Below are 17,054 nucleotides of genomic sequence, written 5' to 3'. Positions count from 1 at the left end.
GCATTTTGCTGCACTGATCTAACTGCCGGCAAAGGTCATTATCTCTATTCACATATCAATGCTGAGTTCAGGATGCTGCTCAATTTACACTGCAATTCGCATGGTATGAAATAATTTGTAGAAATAGTATTCCTTTATACAGGCTGTTAATGGATGCATTACATACAGCTAATTAAAATTATTACCATATAAAATATAATTGCCGAATGTAGTTAAAAGATACATAATATCGATGGATGGTTGAATCCAGGTGCTGTGGAACTGTGCAAAATATAGGCAAGAGGATTATTTAAAGATGAGGTTAATTTTTTAGGCCAGCACAAGGGAGAGGAAGGCTCAGCTCTGACACTTGATCAGAGGTGTTTGGGAACGTGTGTGCTGGAAGATGCTCTACAGGCGTAAGCTGTCATAAAGCACCATAGTTTTCAATGGGTGTTGGCAAGTTACATTAGCTGGGAGTCAGGGATGATCTGCCACCATCTAGTTTATATTCAGCGAGTTGTTGAAATCTTGTTTTATATCTCAAATGCTTCTATTTAGAAAGCCTCTTATTCAAACAAGCCCTGATTACTTAAAACGAAATGAGAAATTATTTCAGCTGAATTCTTAGAACAGTTGGTCACACTTGATTTTAAAGTTTCGTTGGTAAATGATTTATGAAACACTAATAAATGATGACGAGATGTTATAAGCATGACTAAAATGTTACTGATGGATCTAGTCACATTTGAAGATGCTACAGTTCATTATCAGCTGCTCACTGATATGTCAGATGTACAATTACCTGAAAGGGACCATGTATATCAGCAACTTCTAATAATTTATTAACTCATCACAAATAAAACTTCTATAAAAAACTAGGATCACAGAAATTCTTATAAGCTATGCACTGAATTTATCTCGTATAAACTGTAATTTATATTGCAATGCTGACCCTATTTGTATTGCCTTTCCCTGTAACATTAATTCAGACTGAAATGTTCTAACCACTTTTTTTTTTTTTATATTCAGTGCTAAAAACACCAGAATACCAAGTAACATCTTTAATTTCCTGTTGCCTTGTTTAAATTCTTGTCACTTTTAAAGCAGACATTGCATGCCTTTGTTTGTGCTGTGTTTTTGAACAAAAAGGCACAGCTACCTTTGGTCTATGTGTGCCACCAACATATTTGATATAAACTTCAGGTTTTGGGGGCCTTAGAAAAACACACTCAAAACCCACCAGCCTGGACTTCATACTGAACCTGGGAAGAAGACTGTAAAATTCAGATGATGACATGATTTAAATACATAAACACGAACACTCACACTGCTTGTGGCTCCTTAAATTTTCCTACTTGCTGAATGTGATACATGAGATCACCACCATTCACATACTCCATAACGAAATACAGGCGGTCCTAGGGTAAAGTATTAAAAATGCACATAAATACATTAGAGAAAATATTAGATATGCATTGATCAGCAAAAAAGTCACGAATATGTTATTATAAAGCTTTTAAGATTATTAGGACTGGTTGTACATTCTGGCAAAATTTATAGATCAGGAAATGGAAGTGGAATGTTTTGTAAAACGGGCAAGAGTAAATGACTGATGAGATCTGCCTACGTTTACTAATTTTAGTGATGTTATTTCATATATTATTTGTCTACAATGGTTCCCACAATTGTCCACATATAGTTCTGTCTGAAAAATCTATTTCTCTAAAAAAAAAAAAATTCTAAAAAGAAAATTGGAGATGGTTGAAAATTCTTGTTTTGAGACCATTTCTAATCCTCCCTAATAAATTTTCCTTTGGAAGATGGCAGGTATTAAATAAATATATTTTTTTATTATTATTAAAAGAAGGCAAGAAGAAAAACAATTGTAGGGTTTACAAAAGTATCTGGAACTTTTACATGTGACACTAAATTAACTTCTTGTAGGCACACATTTCAGCTAGCGGGAGATGGCAATACTGTTTTGGAGGGAGAGTTTTCCTGCACAGTGAGGGTATTTAAAGGCCAGATCCAGCTGTCTCAAAGCAAACGTGACCGTAACATATTTGAGTGCACTCAAAAGTAGTATTTTCCCACTCAGTGACCTTCAGACAATAAGACTTAAAAGAGTGGGTCTGTCTCCCAGTTTTTAGAGGACTAAGACTGGGCTTTTCCAAGTGACTTCAGTAAGAATACGTTGATTACACTCTACAGACACCTTTGACTTAGGGTGGAAGATTTTGACCACCTAACATTAACAATTCTGGTGGACAATATCATGGCAAGCTTACTACCTGCCATTACAACATGACCCAGACAGTGTACAAGATGCATTAAAAGTCTTCCTCCCCGTTATGGAAGAAATATTTTTGGCTTCCTCTGATTTTCCTTTAGATATTTTGGACAGAAACATTATCCTGAAGTATCTGTACAAAAGTTCCTACCCAATACTCTGATGAGAAAGAGACTCGTTACTAAGATGCTCTGGTTCAGTCTCTTTCCTTCAGCACTGATTGAAAGTCTCCAATCATCCAATAACTAAGATTTCAAACATTAACATACCTTTAAAATCTGTGATTTCCTAAGCTGGGCTCAACAGACCAGCCATGGGCAAAATGCTTAATTAGCCAGAACGGATTTATAAAATTTAGATTTTTATATGAATTGTCTTTATTGTAAAATCCATGGCAATAGCAGCCTGCATCTAAAAGCACTAACCAAAATTTAGTAATTTTTCCTATGGTCATACAGTCTATGCCTTTTCTTCTCTTTATACAGTTTCTCATTTTTGTAGCTAATATTAATCCCACAGAATATTTCATAGCACCAAGCACAAACTACTCAATGCTTTGGAAAACATTAAGTAGATTAGGCAAAGGCAAAGCTGTTAATGATTTATCTGGGCCTTTATGCAGCTCCACTGCTTTTGTACATGATTAAAAAAATAAAAAGTTAATGTAAATACTAAAAACCCTCAATTTTTTTCTTTCATTCCCCTTAACTAGAAAATACTAGACATTTGTACTTTTAAGATTTTACATTTAAAACGTACTTGCTCAAAAGATAAGATTAAACAAAGTGTTTTTTTCATTTACTGATGAGACTAAGCTTTTTGGCTACTAATGAAGTTATCTAAAGATAAAGAATGAAAGGGAGCTAGAATACTATTTCTACTAGGACATCTCTTACCTTATTACAACCATCTTCATATTATAAGTAGAGGTAGGAAATACATTTTAGAAAGCAAAAATTACCAAATGTAATAGTTCCCAGATTCACATTTTCTTGTGATTAATTATGTCTGCAGATCTGTTGCATTCAGTCCATTTTCTGTCAGAGACTGGCAGACGTTAATTGGAGTTTGAAAATGCCTCTAACACCACAGGGAATGATGCTGTGAGATGCTAGAAGGGTGACGTGGCTTGTTTGTGGAATGTTGCGATGTTATTACTGCAAACTACCGGCTGCTTGGTTGTTCACTTCTTTTTAGATTAAAACCCATCAACAGTGTAAGAGGTAAAAGATATAGAATAGTCGAGTGGAAAACCAAGGTATGTCCTTTCATCGCTGCGTTAGGTAACAATCCGGCCCTGGGGCACAGTTCAAGGCCTTAGCTGTAAGACGGCTACCAGGCGAGGCAGGAAGGGCCTCAGTTTCTTGTGAATAAATACCTGTAGCCAGCTCGGGACACCTGGAGCCAGGCCGCTAGCCCCAGGGTGTATCCATGGCCGCTCGAAACCCAGGCCAGCTGCCTGCCACGCAGCTTTCCAGGCCATCCAAGCGACCGGCACGGTGCTGCCATCCCACAGGCTGTCCCTGGGAAAGGTTTTGCAACGTGATGGGGAAACGCCGCTTCACGTATTTATAAGAATTAAAAAAAACCCCTCAACGCTTTCCTCTGTGCCAAGGGGTGCCAGAAAACTAAATTAAGTTCATCAACATTGATTGAGGACTAATCACCTCACGATACAGTAACAGCCACTGAGACTTTTCATGTACTATCCTCAGATCCTTAAAAGCATTTAGGAATGTTTGGGGATCTGGGCTTAAGGCTCTGACGCAGCAAAGCACACGTTATTAAATTTATGAATTGTCACACTGCTCTGCTTGAATTAGTGTATGAAGAAAAATCTTTAAACCTAGGTTTTATATTAAAAATACTAGCGGTAATTACATGCGGTATCTCCTTCTTTACCATCTCCTATGCACAGAAGCTATGATATATACGTTGCATGATAATACATATCATGGAATGGATAAAATCCATGACCATATGGAAAACATCCAGGTGACAAGAAAGACAGAGCTCACGTACAACTGTTTGGAAACAAGAGTGAAGCTGTGTCAGGAATGGTGGTTTATCTTGCAATGCCAGGACTCGTTTTTCAACCATTGTACATTCAACATCATCATCCTGAATCACCACATCTTTTTTCAGTATTTTTATTGCATAGAGCTCCTCTGTCCCCTTCCTGTCTGCCAGCATCACCTGCGCAAAGAGAAACAACAGGGTGAAAATATTCCTAGCTGCCAAGGAGGGAAGGTGACTCATACGCCCGAAGATTTGTATAGATGGCAATCCAGCTTTTTTTTTTTTTTTATTGGTATAGACTAACTTGATCAAAACTCCAAAAATATCGTCATTACTCACCCACTGCAACGAGCTGTACCAGTCATTGCAGACAAAGCCTGTGCCAACCCCCTCTGGTTAATCACAGGCACGCTGCCAAAGGGTTGCTCAAATGTTAAGTCCTGGGGGACACTTCAGTAAAGGGTACTTGAGCACGTAAGTGGTTGTTCAAACAGACAGAAAAATAGCAACCCCTTCTTTCGACTAAGAGGTTTCAAATATACATATATATATGCTACTCCTAGTTTTTCCCTATATATTCAGCCCTACTGATGCTGGTGACTTCCAGAACTGGCAGAATGACCTAGGTAGTAAAGCCAGAAAAGTAGATTTCACTTCCTTGAAACTGCCGGGAAGTGAGGATCTAAAAGTCACCAACTGTTTCTTACATCCTGACCAACAGTCTGAGGGCTTTTAAAATTTTTTTTCAAGAAAAACTGCCAAATGTGACTGAAGCCTGCTAGTCCTTAGGGAATCACCCTACTCCATGTTGAGAAATCCTCCCTCCAAAATGCACAGCCTTTTGGCTCTGGAATTGGCTTCTTGGAGAATTAGTCATGCATTCTTCCTCAAGAAAAATAAAAGAAAAAAAAGAAAAAAAAAACCCAAACAAAAAAAAAACCAACGCGAGTGGAATAGTTATCAAGAATTCTTACCTTCCCAAAGCTCCCCTTTCCAAGAACCATGAGAAAGTTGAAATCTGTCAGCTTCACCCTGTCCAGATTGTTGGACGGCACACTTGAGTTCTTGTCTTCTGTTGGAGTAATGACTTTGTTACCAGCTGGCCCAAGTTTGGCTTTCTGAAGAACATACACACACGTACACACACAGAAATAGGAAAGTAAGAAGAGCAGCCTGTTTCCTTGCCAGAAGGGATCACTGGGTGGAGGTCACAATTGGAGATGACCCTATCTGAGGTGGCATTCCCAGGAGAAAGGCTGCACAGCAACATTTGCGCAGACACAACTTGGAAGACTCATTCCAACGATACTTTGACACTACTGAATTAAAGTGGAAAACTGTGTTCATGTATAACCAGATAAAAGCAGCTACACTTATCTGGTTAGAAGAGCAAAACCAAAGCAAAAATCAAAGCCAAAGGAAAAAAAAAATCACTTATTTTCATGCCAAAAGCAGGCTTATCTGGTGCTTTTGTTTTGAAATACAAAAAATGCTTTCCAAAAATACCATGCTAGATTCTACATAAGGTATTTTAGGACATAAACAGTCTCTTCAGTACATTCTCTTTTAAAATGTAATTTTTAAGTCACTGCATAGCAAGAGTTAGGAGATTTTTGACATGCATTAAGAAAAATAACCTACATTAAAAAAACCCAACAACACACCACATGAGAATTAATGCAGATGAACATGGCCACTTTCAAACTAGCAATACAATCAACTTTGATTTTCAATCAAGTGTTGATCTGGAAAAGGAAGGAAGGGAAATATTTCATACAAAAGCTCTGCCTTGGCAAGACAGTCTGGTTTGCAGAAGGTTGCAACAAAGTCTCAGTATTTCATATGAGACACCATGTAATTGCTCAAGTAAGTTGCACTTCAAATCTCAAAGTTAACAAGAGAGAAAAAAGTAAGACTCACCGAAAGATAATGCGGGCTACAACATAATATCCCTCTTTTTCTCAAAATAATCCCATATACCAGCAGAAGCAAAACCAAGAAGGTTTAATAATACTTTAGGATAGAACTGCTTTCCCCCCATCTATCCAGTGTCTTGGTCTCGTAAATAACCTCTAATATGGTTAATTTACTTTGTGCCATTGACATATGGTTGACATTTAAGGATAAATACTTTTCTCACTGCACCGCAAAAGGACAATGTTTGCGTATTAGAGCAGCCTGCCAGTACCTAAAGGGGCTGATGAGAAAGGGGCATGCAGCAACAGGACAAGGGGGAATGGTTTTAAGCTGAAAGAGGGGACATTTAGGTGAGATATTAGGAAGAAATTCTCCCCTGTGAGGGTGGCAGGACACCGGCACGGGGTGCCCAGAGCAGCTGTGGGTGCCCCATCCCTGGCAGTGTCCCAGGCCAGGCTGGACGGGGCTGGGGGTAACCTGGGCTGGTGGGAGGGGTCCCTGCCCAGGGCAGGGGGGGTGGAACCAGATGATCTTTAAGGTCCCTTCCAACTCAAACCGTTCTGTGTTTCTACGGCATTATCACTGTTTTGCAGATAAAGAAAATTATAGAAGTTAAAGTTTATTCAAAGTCACACAATAAATCACCTCCAAAGCCTGGTCCCGCATACACCTTTGGCAGCTCATTGCAAACTGGAAGATAAAAACTTTCCCCTCCCCAGACAAGTTTAAAACTTGATGATTGAAAGGGGTGACTCAATTCATAGACTCCAGCCTTCTGCTACTGCAGGCAGTAATGTCAAGTAATCATCTGATAAAATAACCACACATCACTTGAAAAGCACATTCAGATTGGATGACTCTTCCTGCAACTTTAGAAATGCAGGAAGCCTCATACCTGCCACAGGGATATGAATTTGGGGAGTTTAGATATATTTTTTTTTGTGTGTGTATGTTTGGTTTGGATTGTAATACAGATTAAAACGTGGAATTTCTGCTATCGCTAATATTACTTCCTGGCATGAAAGCAGCACTTGGAGATGCTAAGCATGATCATGTGCTGTGCAAATGTTTAGGAAGAGCCAGTCCTGGGAGTCAGCCTAAAGTCCCTGATCCTGCAAGGGATGGTCCTGCAGCAGATCCGGCTGCTGGCACAAATCCAGGGTCTGCAATGGCCCTCTTTGTCGGGACAAAGCTCCTTTCAAGGCCACAATACAAGACTGAGCCATAAGCAGAACAAGTTAAAAAAGAAAAATCCTAATATCCTTTATTTGTAGGGGGTGAGTGGTTTAAAGGAGCAGCTTTGCTGGCCAGGTCTTTGTGATGCTCTCACATATGGGGTCTCAGATAACAGAACCTGCTTTTCTGATACAAGAAGGAATTTCAGTATCTGCCTTTTCACCCAGTAATGGAGATCGAAATCAGGCACTGAGTGGAAAACACTGGCTTTATTTCTTACACTTAAAACCCCCTGGGTAGGTTGTTGGCAGCCTGTTTGAAAAATGTATCACTCGAAACAACAAACTGCATTTTGTTCCAAGGCAGATTGTGTCTCTGGGTACAAACCTGCCGCTCGGGCAGGGGGTGCTTTCTGCCACCCCAGGCTCGGGGCTATCAGCAGATTTTCCACAAGAGAAGAGTGGCAGATCCATCAGCAGGCTCCTGTGCCCTCTGCCGGCTCCCGGAGCCGAAAGCACCGCGCTCGCTGCGATCAAACACACGCGAGACAAAATTGTCAGCATCTGACGGCGGCGCCTTGAAATAATATCAGAGAACCAAGCCAAGGCCTCCCTGTGCCCTCCAAGAAAACCCTTGGATTCAAAGAGCAACAGAGACATGCTCCTTTTACTTCCATTTTCTATCTTTTTTGAATTAGATGTCACTCTCAGTTTGGTAATTTCTTTTTTCATACAGTAAATTTTTAAGGAGAACATCAGGCGCCTGCTGTTTGGTCAGGTGGGCTTCTGTGCCATCTGCTGCGGGTGGATGGCTAAGGCAGGCGGGAGCTTATCTGCCTGCCCTTATCCTGACGGGAAGCCGCCGATCCTGGTTATCACCTCGCTGGTGCTGAGCTAGCTCCGTGCGTTAGCCCCGGCGGTGGTAGGTGTAAAGAGAGAACACTGCTGCAAACCGTCTATAAGGAAATACAGGAATGTGGCATCCATGAAATGCTCAACAGCGACCAGGCTGACTCAATGAAAGCACACGGACCCAAAGGGGAACGGCCTAATGACCTGATTAAATTGTCACCACCTTATCAGAGGTCCCCATTTCCCTTCAACAGGGCCACCAACCCTTGTTGGTGTTGTTCATGAGCACGCCAATAAAAGTTTTTCACATTTAGCATGTGAATTCTTTTTACTGCTTTTTGGCTTCAGGACCTACTGAAAGTATAGTCGGAATTTCAACACTGGCAAACATATACTGGGAGGCAAAAAAAAAAAAAAAAAAAGAAACAGTAATAATCCAAAACAAAACATTTCACAGATGATCCATTAAGATCTTCCCAAAATACTACCGCAACATGTTTTGATTATGACTTAGCCTCAGGCATATCACTTTGTTGTCTTAGTACTACTTAAAAAAACTTTCCAGAGCTATTGGAACAGAATTAGGCTATGGGCATGGAAATAAAATTAGGTAAACATGGTCAAGCCATTACAGATGTTACATGTGCCATCAAGATTTTGATGGGACGGTAAGACATCTTTATGAAATAAATCCTGAAAGATCTAGTACTTAATACCCATCTTCGAGAATTAGCTGCTGTGTATATTCCGTGTTTTTCAATTCATCCTGAAGTACAAACCCAAACCAAAACATCACTTACACGCTGCATGGAAGTTTCTACACTCAGCAGAAATGTCACAAATCGTCACTAACAATTGATGTTGATGGATTTAAGGAAAGGCTTTAACCTTACCCCTTTACCGCAGAGCCTAACCCAGAATATGGGGCAAGACAGAAGTATTTCAGAAACTCAACTGACGATTTATAGTTATGATTAAAAGATTAGGAAATGTCGTCAAGTATCAACATTGCTTTACATTAAACTACAGAAAATCTACAGTGGACGAATGTTGTGCCTTATTGCAAGCAATGGGTGAAGATACAGGGAAACAAGCATTTGCTTACCAGATTTAGCAAAGGTTTGGAGCAAACACATCCGAAATGTGCTGAGCTCAGTGTGCGTGTGGAGCAGACCCCATCCACCCACATGCTGTGGCCACTTCGCAGGTTTCCTGTCACCTGCGTGAGCCTTCCCCTCACCCGCTGGGTGAATATTTAGTTGGCTGTGCCCACTGGAGCTGTTTAATGACGTTCTATACAATGTGATGACTTGCAAACTTTCCTCACACACAGCAATGTTAATTTCTTACTATGTCCCACATGGGAAATAACTTGCTAAACATATTTTGCTAGAAAACCGCTTTTCCTCTGTTTTTTTAATACCTCAACATGTGGGACGTTGTTTTTTCACATAAAGTACAATTTATATATTTTAGATACTTCAGATGGGGAAGTACAAAATAAAACTACTGTTAAAATGCAGTCAAGGAGAGGAGCACAATAAAAATAAATATACTAGAGAAAACATTACATTACTGGTGCATTTTAATTTGAAAAAATGAAATATAAAACCACACAGCATCACTTTCACGTCACCTCTGCATCCAGGATTGCCCACGATGAATAGCTTTACTGCTTATTAGAAGGGAAGAGAATCTGTTTGAGGCTTGTGCTCTGTTAAGACCAACTTAAGAACTAAAAATAGGACAGATATTGGATAGAAGTGATTTCCAGAGCTCCTGGGGATGCTGTTTCAACTAACCACAGAGGAATGAAGAGACGCGGGGCTCTGCTGGCTAGAGAAACTGCGTGTAAGGACAGCAGTTTGTGATGGAGAGCTTCACACACACAAAACTGAAGAGCAGGGCATTGGAACTGGGACATACACAGGTCAGGGCACCTGATGTGACACCACAGGCAGATGTCTTGTGCCCTAAAGCTGTTAAATGGTGTCCAGATCTTTCTCGATCTTGCACAGAGCCATCATTCTCTCTTCAAGCTCTAGCCTTATAAACAGCCCCAATAATGTATTTTCTCAGGTATTTATCTAAACAAACTTTGAAGAGGATCAGGTTTTCTTACGGTTGGATATAGCTAGAAAAAAGGAGGAATATGGAAAACACCTGGACCAGGCAGAGAGGTGGGTCTGAAAGGAGGAAGAGCTCACCAGAACCACAGCCTACTGCTTGCTGGCTTAGAGGAAAGCATATTTCATAAAAAGCAGATTTACTTAAAATATTCCGTATTATTTTGGGACCTACTCGTTCTTACATCATTACAAATATCACAGTTCATTTAACTGATTTTATATATTAGGGTGTTTTATGCTTGTTTTCTTTTTTTACAATAGCAGGAATGCCTCAGCTTGCTTTAAATTCTCCACAAACTCTTTTACAACAAAGAACTACTTTTATTCAGATTAGTCTAACGTAGCGTCCAGTGACTGTAATACTTACAAATCTTCTTTTAGCAGCTGTAGAGGCAGAGCGCAAAAATGGGAATTCTAATTTCTGTGTGCCCACAGCCAGCTGCAGTGTATGTTAGTGTACTCTCATGAGCTCAAGAACATAAAACATTTTAACGTGCTCTTACTGAGCTCTGCCATAAGTTTTACATCTGATATGCCATGAACACTGCAGAGAGAAAATGCCATGCAACCAACACACTCTTCCAGATTCCTGACGCAAAACCAGTTTTGCAGCTACAGAAGGGACATAAATTCAAATGATTCATAAAAGCTTATTAGAAAAGAGCAATGATATTTTGCTTCTTCCTACCATGACTAAAGTTGAAAATGGCAGAATTCTACTTGAATTCACCTTTATTTTTTTATAGATATTCTAACTTGCTGAAGTTGAAGATGGCATTTCAGGCCTTGGATTAATTTTCAATTTACAATCCGACTGCTTGGCTTAATATCTTCAATAAAAACACAGTATTGTTACAACGAAGCCAGCTTGCAGCAAACAAACCAGGAAAACAGTTCGTTAAAGGTAAATTAGTCTGCACTGGTAGCAGAAGAGTTAATCCAAAGAGAAAACAAGACATGCACATCATCTTACTTCCTTTGGGTTGGACGCACCTTATCTCGGCCCGTTCTTTTACCCTGAAACCACAGGTGAGACACACTTTATATATTCAGCCCCGATTTGCTTCTCCATGGAGTGTTACAGAAGTTACAGTGTGTTACATGGGAGACGCTCTTGGAATTTGGTGTGCGCTTTCTGGAAAAGCTATCTCAGGTTTTGCTGTAAAAATAATTCCTTTTTTTTTTTTTTTTTTAATCTAAGTGTAACAATTGTTCTTTTAATTAGATATGGGGGGGGGGGGGGGGGGAAGACTTCCAAAACCTAATCAGAAGTGTGATGCAAAGATCAGAAGTGTGATGCAAAGAAGAAAAAGAAATGATTTAGGGAATAGTAATCATTATTTTCCACTGCAGTAAAGTTCTCATCGAGTCTTTTCAAAACTTTCTTTCTGATTTTTTACTGTGAAGACAACCTAATAGGACAAAACAACAAATTGGAACATATCTGAACATTGGCTCTTCTGCCCTCCAGTTATTACCTACAGAGCAAAAAGATGAAACTGGTAATTTTTCCCATTAGCCAATAAATAAATAAAACTTGTAAGAAATTAAACCTCCAAAAAGTCTACCCAATTCACATTCCTACCCTCAGTCTCTTTAGGGGAACCAGCTGCATATCACGATGTTAGTGCTTTAACACCTTGTAATGCTCACCTTCATTATTCCTCCCCTGTTGCTGTTTGCAACATTCAGCTTTGTTCCCATACAGAAAAAGAAGCGCTGGATTCCCAAACTGCCCAAACTTGCGGCCACCCCCTGCCACCCCCAAGCACAGCTTCAGAAGGGAGAAACCCACATCAATTCCCGCGGAAAAATATTCCAGCCAACAAAAGGCCTGGCGACTGCAGTCACTAGAGGATGCACTTTTCGGTTGCCAAGGCAACTCGCTCTTAGCAAGTTCACAGATGCCCAGCATGGATATCTATTGGTAACAAATTTTCAAGAGGAGAAAGTGATAAACGAAAAAAATATTTAACAACAACACTGAATCCCCATCACGTGTGTGGAGGTATAGACACAGACAGCACACGCAACCGCGGTTTGGAAGCAGCGGGTTTATCGCCACATTTCATCTGTTACTTATTGGCTCCGCTGACACCTGCCGGGAAAAGAAATGAAAGGGAGAGCTTTGTTCCCGGCAGCCGAGCCTCCTCCAGACTCACAGCGCTGCCGCACATCACACACCAGCATCCTCTCCCCTCCTCTACGGCAGGTTCCTCCCAGCACCCACCGCTTTGCCCATACAGTCGCACTCAGCTGTAAATAGCACACGAAGGGTGGAACGACAGAGAGCAGCACTGGCTCCAGTCGCCGCTGCAAAAACCCACGATGGTGACAGCACGAGGGTCAGAAATCTAAGGGCTGACTAAGCAGGCTTTATTTTGGCTCCCGAGACTTTCTTGGGATCCGTGGAGCAGGAATGTCCTCTGGCCACAATTCAACCCCTCTGCAAAACTCTACAAAAGTCCTGCCTCTCATGCTGCAACAAGTTCTCACCAGGTCTTTGCTAGGGCCCAACACACTCTTCAAATGTCACTGGTGATGGAACCAGCCATCTCATGCTAGTCTGCCTTGCTCCCAATGTTTCTGCTCCTAATTCTTAAATTAACCCAAAGCCATAGCAGAGCTGCATGTAACACTCTGCATAACACATAAAAAAAAAAAAAAAAAAAAAAAAAGCAAGCAAAAGGCGTGGTGAGAAGTGAGGAAAGGAACAGTCTGAACAGTAACATTCCAGTTTCGCTATTACAGCCCAGGAGGCTTCGGCTGCAAGTGTGAAATTAATGCTCAGTTCTGTCTGTCGCTACCTGGATGCTCCGCAAGAAGCATCAGAGCAGCTCAGATCTGAGACAAACCATAGAAAATGTCACTGACAGAACTGACAAAACTCATCCTAAGGATGTGAGAAGGAGAAACTGAAATAATTTAGCCAAGTCTCAAGGAAGGAGAAAAAAAAGCCCTATTCAGGTTTCCAGTCATGAAAGCTCAGTGGGGATTTTGATCAACAAGTTGAGCCATTAGCAAGCCTTTAATAAAGTAAATAAATCCAATAAATTTCAAGTCAAAATCTGGAGGAAAAACCCTCCCATTCACTGAAAAGTTCTCCATCATTGTGGCAGCTTGTTTCTTACATTATTGCATTTCCAATTCCATGTAATTATAGATGCTATAAAGGACTATCAATTTCCTGGTTTATACAACTCAATTATCAGGATGCTGAGAATTTGAAATGAGAAGAGCCCATTTCTGAGCCCCAGCAAGACCTAATTCTTCACCAGGCTGAGTTTTAAGCTTAATACCATAACCTAATGCAAGCTTATAATTCATTAGCGGGGAGTTTTGTAGTCATGGAAACAACAGAGGAAAGAGAAAGTTCGAGCCTAAGCTGTGGATGGTTTAGCAGCTCTGAGCGCAGAGGGGGTGGCACCAGTGTCACATCTTGGTCCAGTCCCAGCTCATGTCTCTGCTGTTGCAGGTCACCAGAGGGAAGGAACTTCCTTGGCCATTTTACCTGTTTCCCTACAAAACCTGTGCTGAGCAATCTGGGGAGATGCTTTGGCATTAGATTACCCAAGAAACGTAACAGAAGAGACCGTTTCTGTTCTTTCCTTGGCTTAAATGCTTCTGAAGAAGGTGGCAACACATGGCTTTTCCTCATCTTACTGCGCATTCTCCCTGATTCCTATTTGTTTCTTTCAAGGGCAAACGAACTAATGAACTAAATTACGGAACTGCATTGCACTAACGCCTGTATAGACACATATTCACCCATATAGAAAGCAGCACCCTGGGATTAGCCTGCAGCAGACTGACGATGCCTACGCAAGACACTGCAATACAGCAAGACCCACCGTACCAGGGGATGCACCATGCCACGGCCATTATCCAGGCTTCGTGAGGTTTACACAGACTGTTTTTCAGCTGTGCATTCCCCTGGTGAAATTATATTCTAGCAAGACTTCTTTGCAGCAAGGAGAACACTGAAAAGATGCAAATAAGCAGAAAGCTGTTCATGTGCACTCAGGTTTCTTTTCACGACGGCAATATCACTGTGGTGAACTATGATGTAATTCACAAAAAAAGGCAGTATCTAAAAATGAAAGTGCATTTTTACTTCAATAGCTAAAATAGTTATTGAAAAAATAGCTAGGAAAAAAACTTCCCATCGTGCCCATTGCTAATAAAAAGGCATGAAGGCAAACAGGATGTTTCATACAAATGCAGACGGGGAGGGTGATAAAACTGTACCTGGCAGTTAAATATGGACTATTTTATGTCTTTAATTTACCTTTCCCCTCATCATTTCCTCTCCTCCTCCCCTTAAACCTGTGTCATATTTACCTTTTTGGTTAGTAATAGCAAATTTATTTAAAGGATCTGCCTATAAAAACGTTTGTGCCATATGTGAAAAGGATTAAAAATGCCTTTTTGCAGAAAACATGTCCTAGGACACAGGACCCCCTTCCTGAAGCCCACGCACGTGCTGTACTGCTTTGCTCATCACGTAGGAACGCTGACATCGAGTGTCCACGAGCTAACCTGGGTTACAAATAGCATTGCGTCCCACAATGAATTCTGGATGATTAGTAAGACTGAGTTACTTTGTCTAATCCTACCAGGAGCTGTGTGTTTGGAACCCATGCCTCTTCTAACACCTTGCAGGCTCACAAAATTCATGAGATAATTCCACTTAGTGCCTGGGAGATTGCTGCAGAGGTCCGTTTCTCTCGCCTAGCACATAAAGCTGGGCACAACGGAGGCAGAAAGGCAGGTAATTACAGAATTCATGAGGCACCCAATGGCAGAGATAAACTGAGCAACACAGAGGTGAGCAGAGGCAGCACTCACTTTTACAGCTGCAAATTATGAAATAATTCGATCAGAGCAAAAATTAGCATCAGTGCCAGATAAAAGCCTTAAATGAAGGGCTGTATGAAAAGCAGCATACTGAATATTATCAAAAGAGCGGTTTCATCTAACAGGTTTGTATCTTTCTACGTATATACAAACAAACGATTTGCATTATTTCATTTCTTTCAGGACTTTGCCAGAGCTTGCTTGCAGCTTTGGGAGCTATTCTGTGTTCTTTACTGACCCCTCGTGGATTCTCCTCCGAGGAGAAATGATTTTCTCAAGCTCAACATTATGTTAAATGGATGTTTACTTGGGATAAAGGCAATAAGAGAATCCTAAAGGACAATACAACAGTTTAATATACCATACAGCATCTCAATGGAGCTGCTTATTTGGGGGGTTTATAATCACATTCCCTATTCAATATTTTTTTTAAATATTTTTTTTCTGTGTTGCTGCATAGAAGTCAAAACTGTGTCAAGTACATAAATACATGATTTCTAAAAAACTTCCCAGATTTTCCAGGCACACGACTGAGGTAACCATGAGCCCTAGAAAATGCAGACAATGAAGTCAAATGACTATGAACGATACTAATTTGAAAAGGGATGTGTGTATCCTACAAACAGCAGTTCCAGGGGATATTGCCCTGGACAACGGATATCTGGCTGTAAGCAGTGAAATCTGGAGAGGGAAGAGTTTCCAGTTACCCATTTGGCACTGTCAATATGTTTAATCTGTTTAATAATCCTGTGGCCACCTGAGTCTACTTTGTTTTCTGCCTTTATTGCCAAACATGCTACCCCCTGCAACAGAGCAGTGTCTAACTAGATGAAATGTAATTAAAGAGGCTGCCTAGGAATAATATTCAAAAATTCTTGCAGAAATATCCTGTGGTAGTGGTAAAAAAAACCCCAAACGTGATACTAGAACTGCAAATCCCTAAGTGTCAAAAAAAAGGATTGCTTTTATATATGCTCCTTTATTTTTTAATTATGCAAATGGATGCTAACTTTCAATAATAAAAAACCCTAGCATGTAAAATTGCTTTTGAGGATAACGCTCATTGCAATATGGACAAAAGAATAATAAAATTCTGCTCTAAATTCATATTTAAGGACTTCAGTTCTACTTGATCTCAGCACAAATCCCTGCAATCAACCACCACAGCCATGAAAAGCTGCAGACCAGGACTGATCTTAAAACCTTGGGATTCTGTATCCAAGTCTTAACGTGCTATGGAATTACTTAACGCACACAAGCACACACACAAAGATGAAGGTGTTTTCTGCATGACGTTGTGAAAATAATCTATTTAAACATACTCTTTGCTGGCAAAAAAAAAAAGCAGCATAAATGCAGGATCCTTCTCAGTATCTGATAATTTCATAAACAAGTATTTATACTGTTTGACCTTGTTCACAGCATTCTCAAATTTGCCACGATAAAATAATTTTTGTACATTTTGACTGGTTTCTAGCTCAGAAGTGTCACATTATCCTCAGGAACACAGCCTGCCTTCTTCCTCTGCTCCTGCTGTTTCCTTTCAATTCCAATCTTGTAAACTTGGGAACACAACCTCCCCAGCAGTCCCACATAAACTGATTACTTACAAAATTATTTCCAAAGACATGCTAACGTCAGTGGCGATTAGCGTGCAGAATGCAGCATGCAGTGACGCTTCTGAGCTTAGGTTAGTGATGCTAAGTCACTGTCAGCAGCAAGCAGAACGGGCATTTGTTATCATTCAGAGAGAAAAGACAGACAATAAACGAGGAAGCATTTTTTTTCCCCATCAGAAAAAGAGAAGTCTTGAGTCTCCTCTTCACATCAGAA

The 17,054-nt window shown here is 40.5% G+C and overlaps 1 protein-coding gene across 1 annotated transcript in view; it reads right to left on the bottom strand.

The window, feature by feature from the left end:
* The window catches only part of PRKCA (protein kinase C alpha), a 160,048-nt gene that overhangs the window by 18,170 nt on the left and 124,824 nt on the right, over window positions 1-17,054 (bottom strand). Inside the window, exons 9-11 of the mRNA XM_056330488.1 lie at window positions 5,266-5,409; window positions 4,295-4,468; window positions 1,309-1,400 (exon numbers count right to left, since the gene is read on the bottom strand). Of these exons, the coding sequence (XP_056186463.1) occupies window positions 1,309-1,400; window positions 4,295-4,468; window positions 5,266-5,409 (410 nt within the window). The remainder of the gene's footprint in view (window positions 1-1,308; window positions 1,401-4,294; window positions 4,469-5,265; window positions 5,410-17,054) is intronic.

The sequence above is a fragment of the Falco biarmicus genome, chromosome 1, assembly GCF_023638135.1.
Source record: "Falco biarmicus isolate bFalBia1 chromosome 1, bFalBia1.pri, whole genome shotgun sequence".
Taxonomy (NCBI): Eukaryota; Metazoa; Chordata; class Aves; order Falconiformes; family Falconidae; genus Falco; species Falco biarmicus.
Note: the sequence above shows the minus strand (reverse complement) of the source record. Positions and strands in the feature narration are given on the sequence as shown.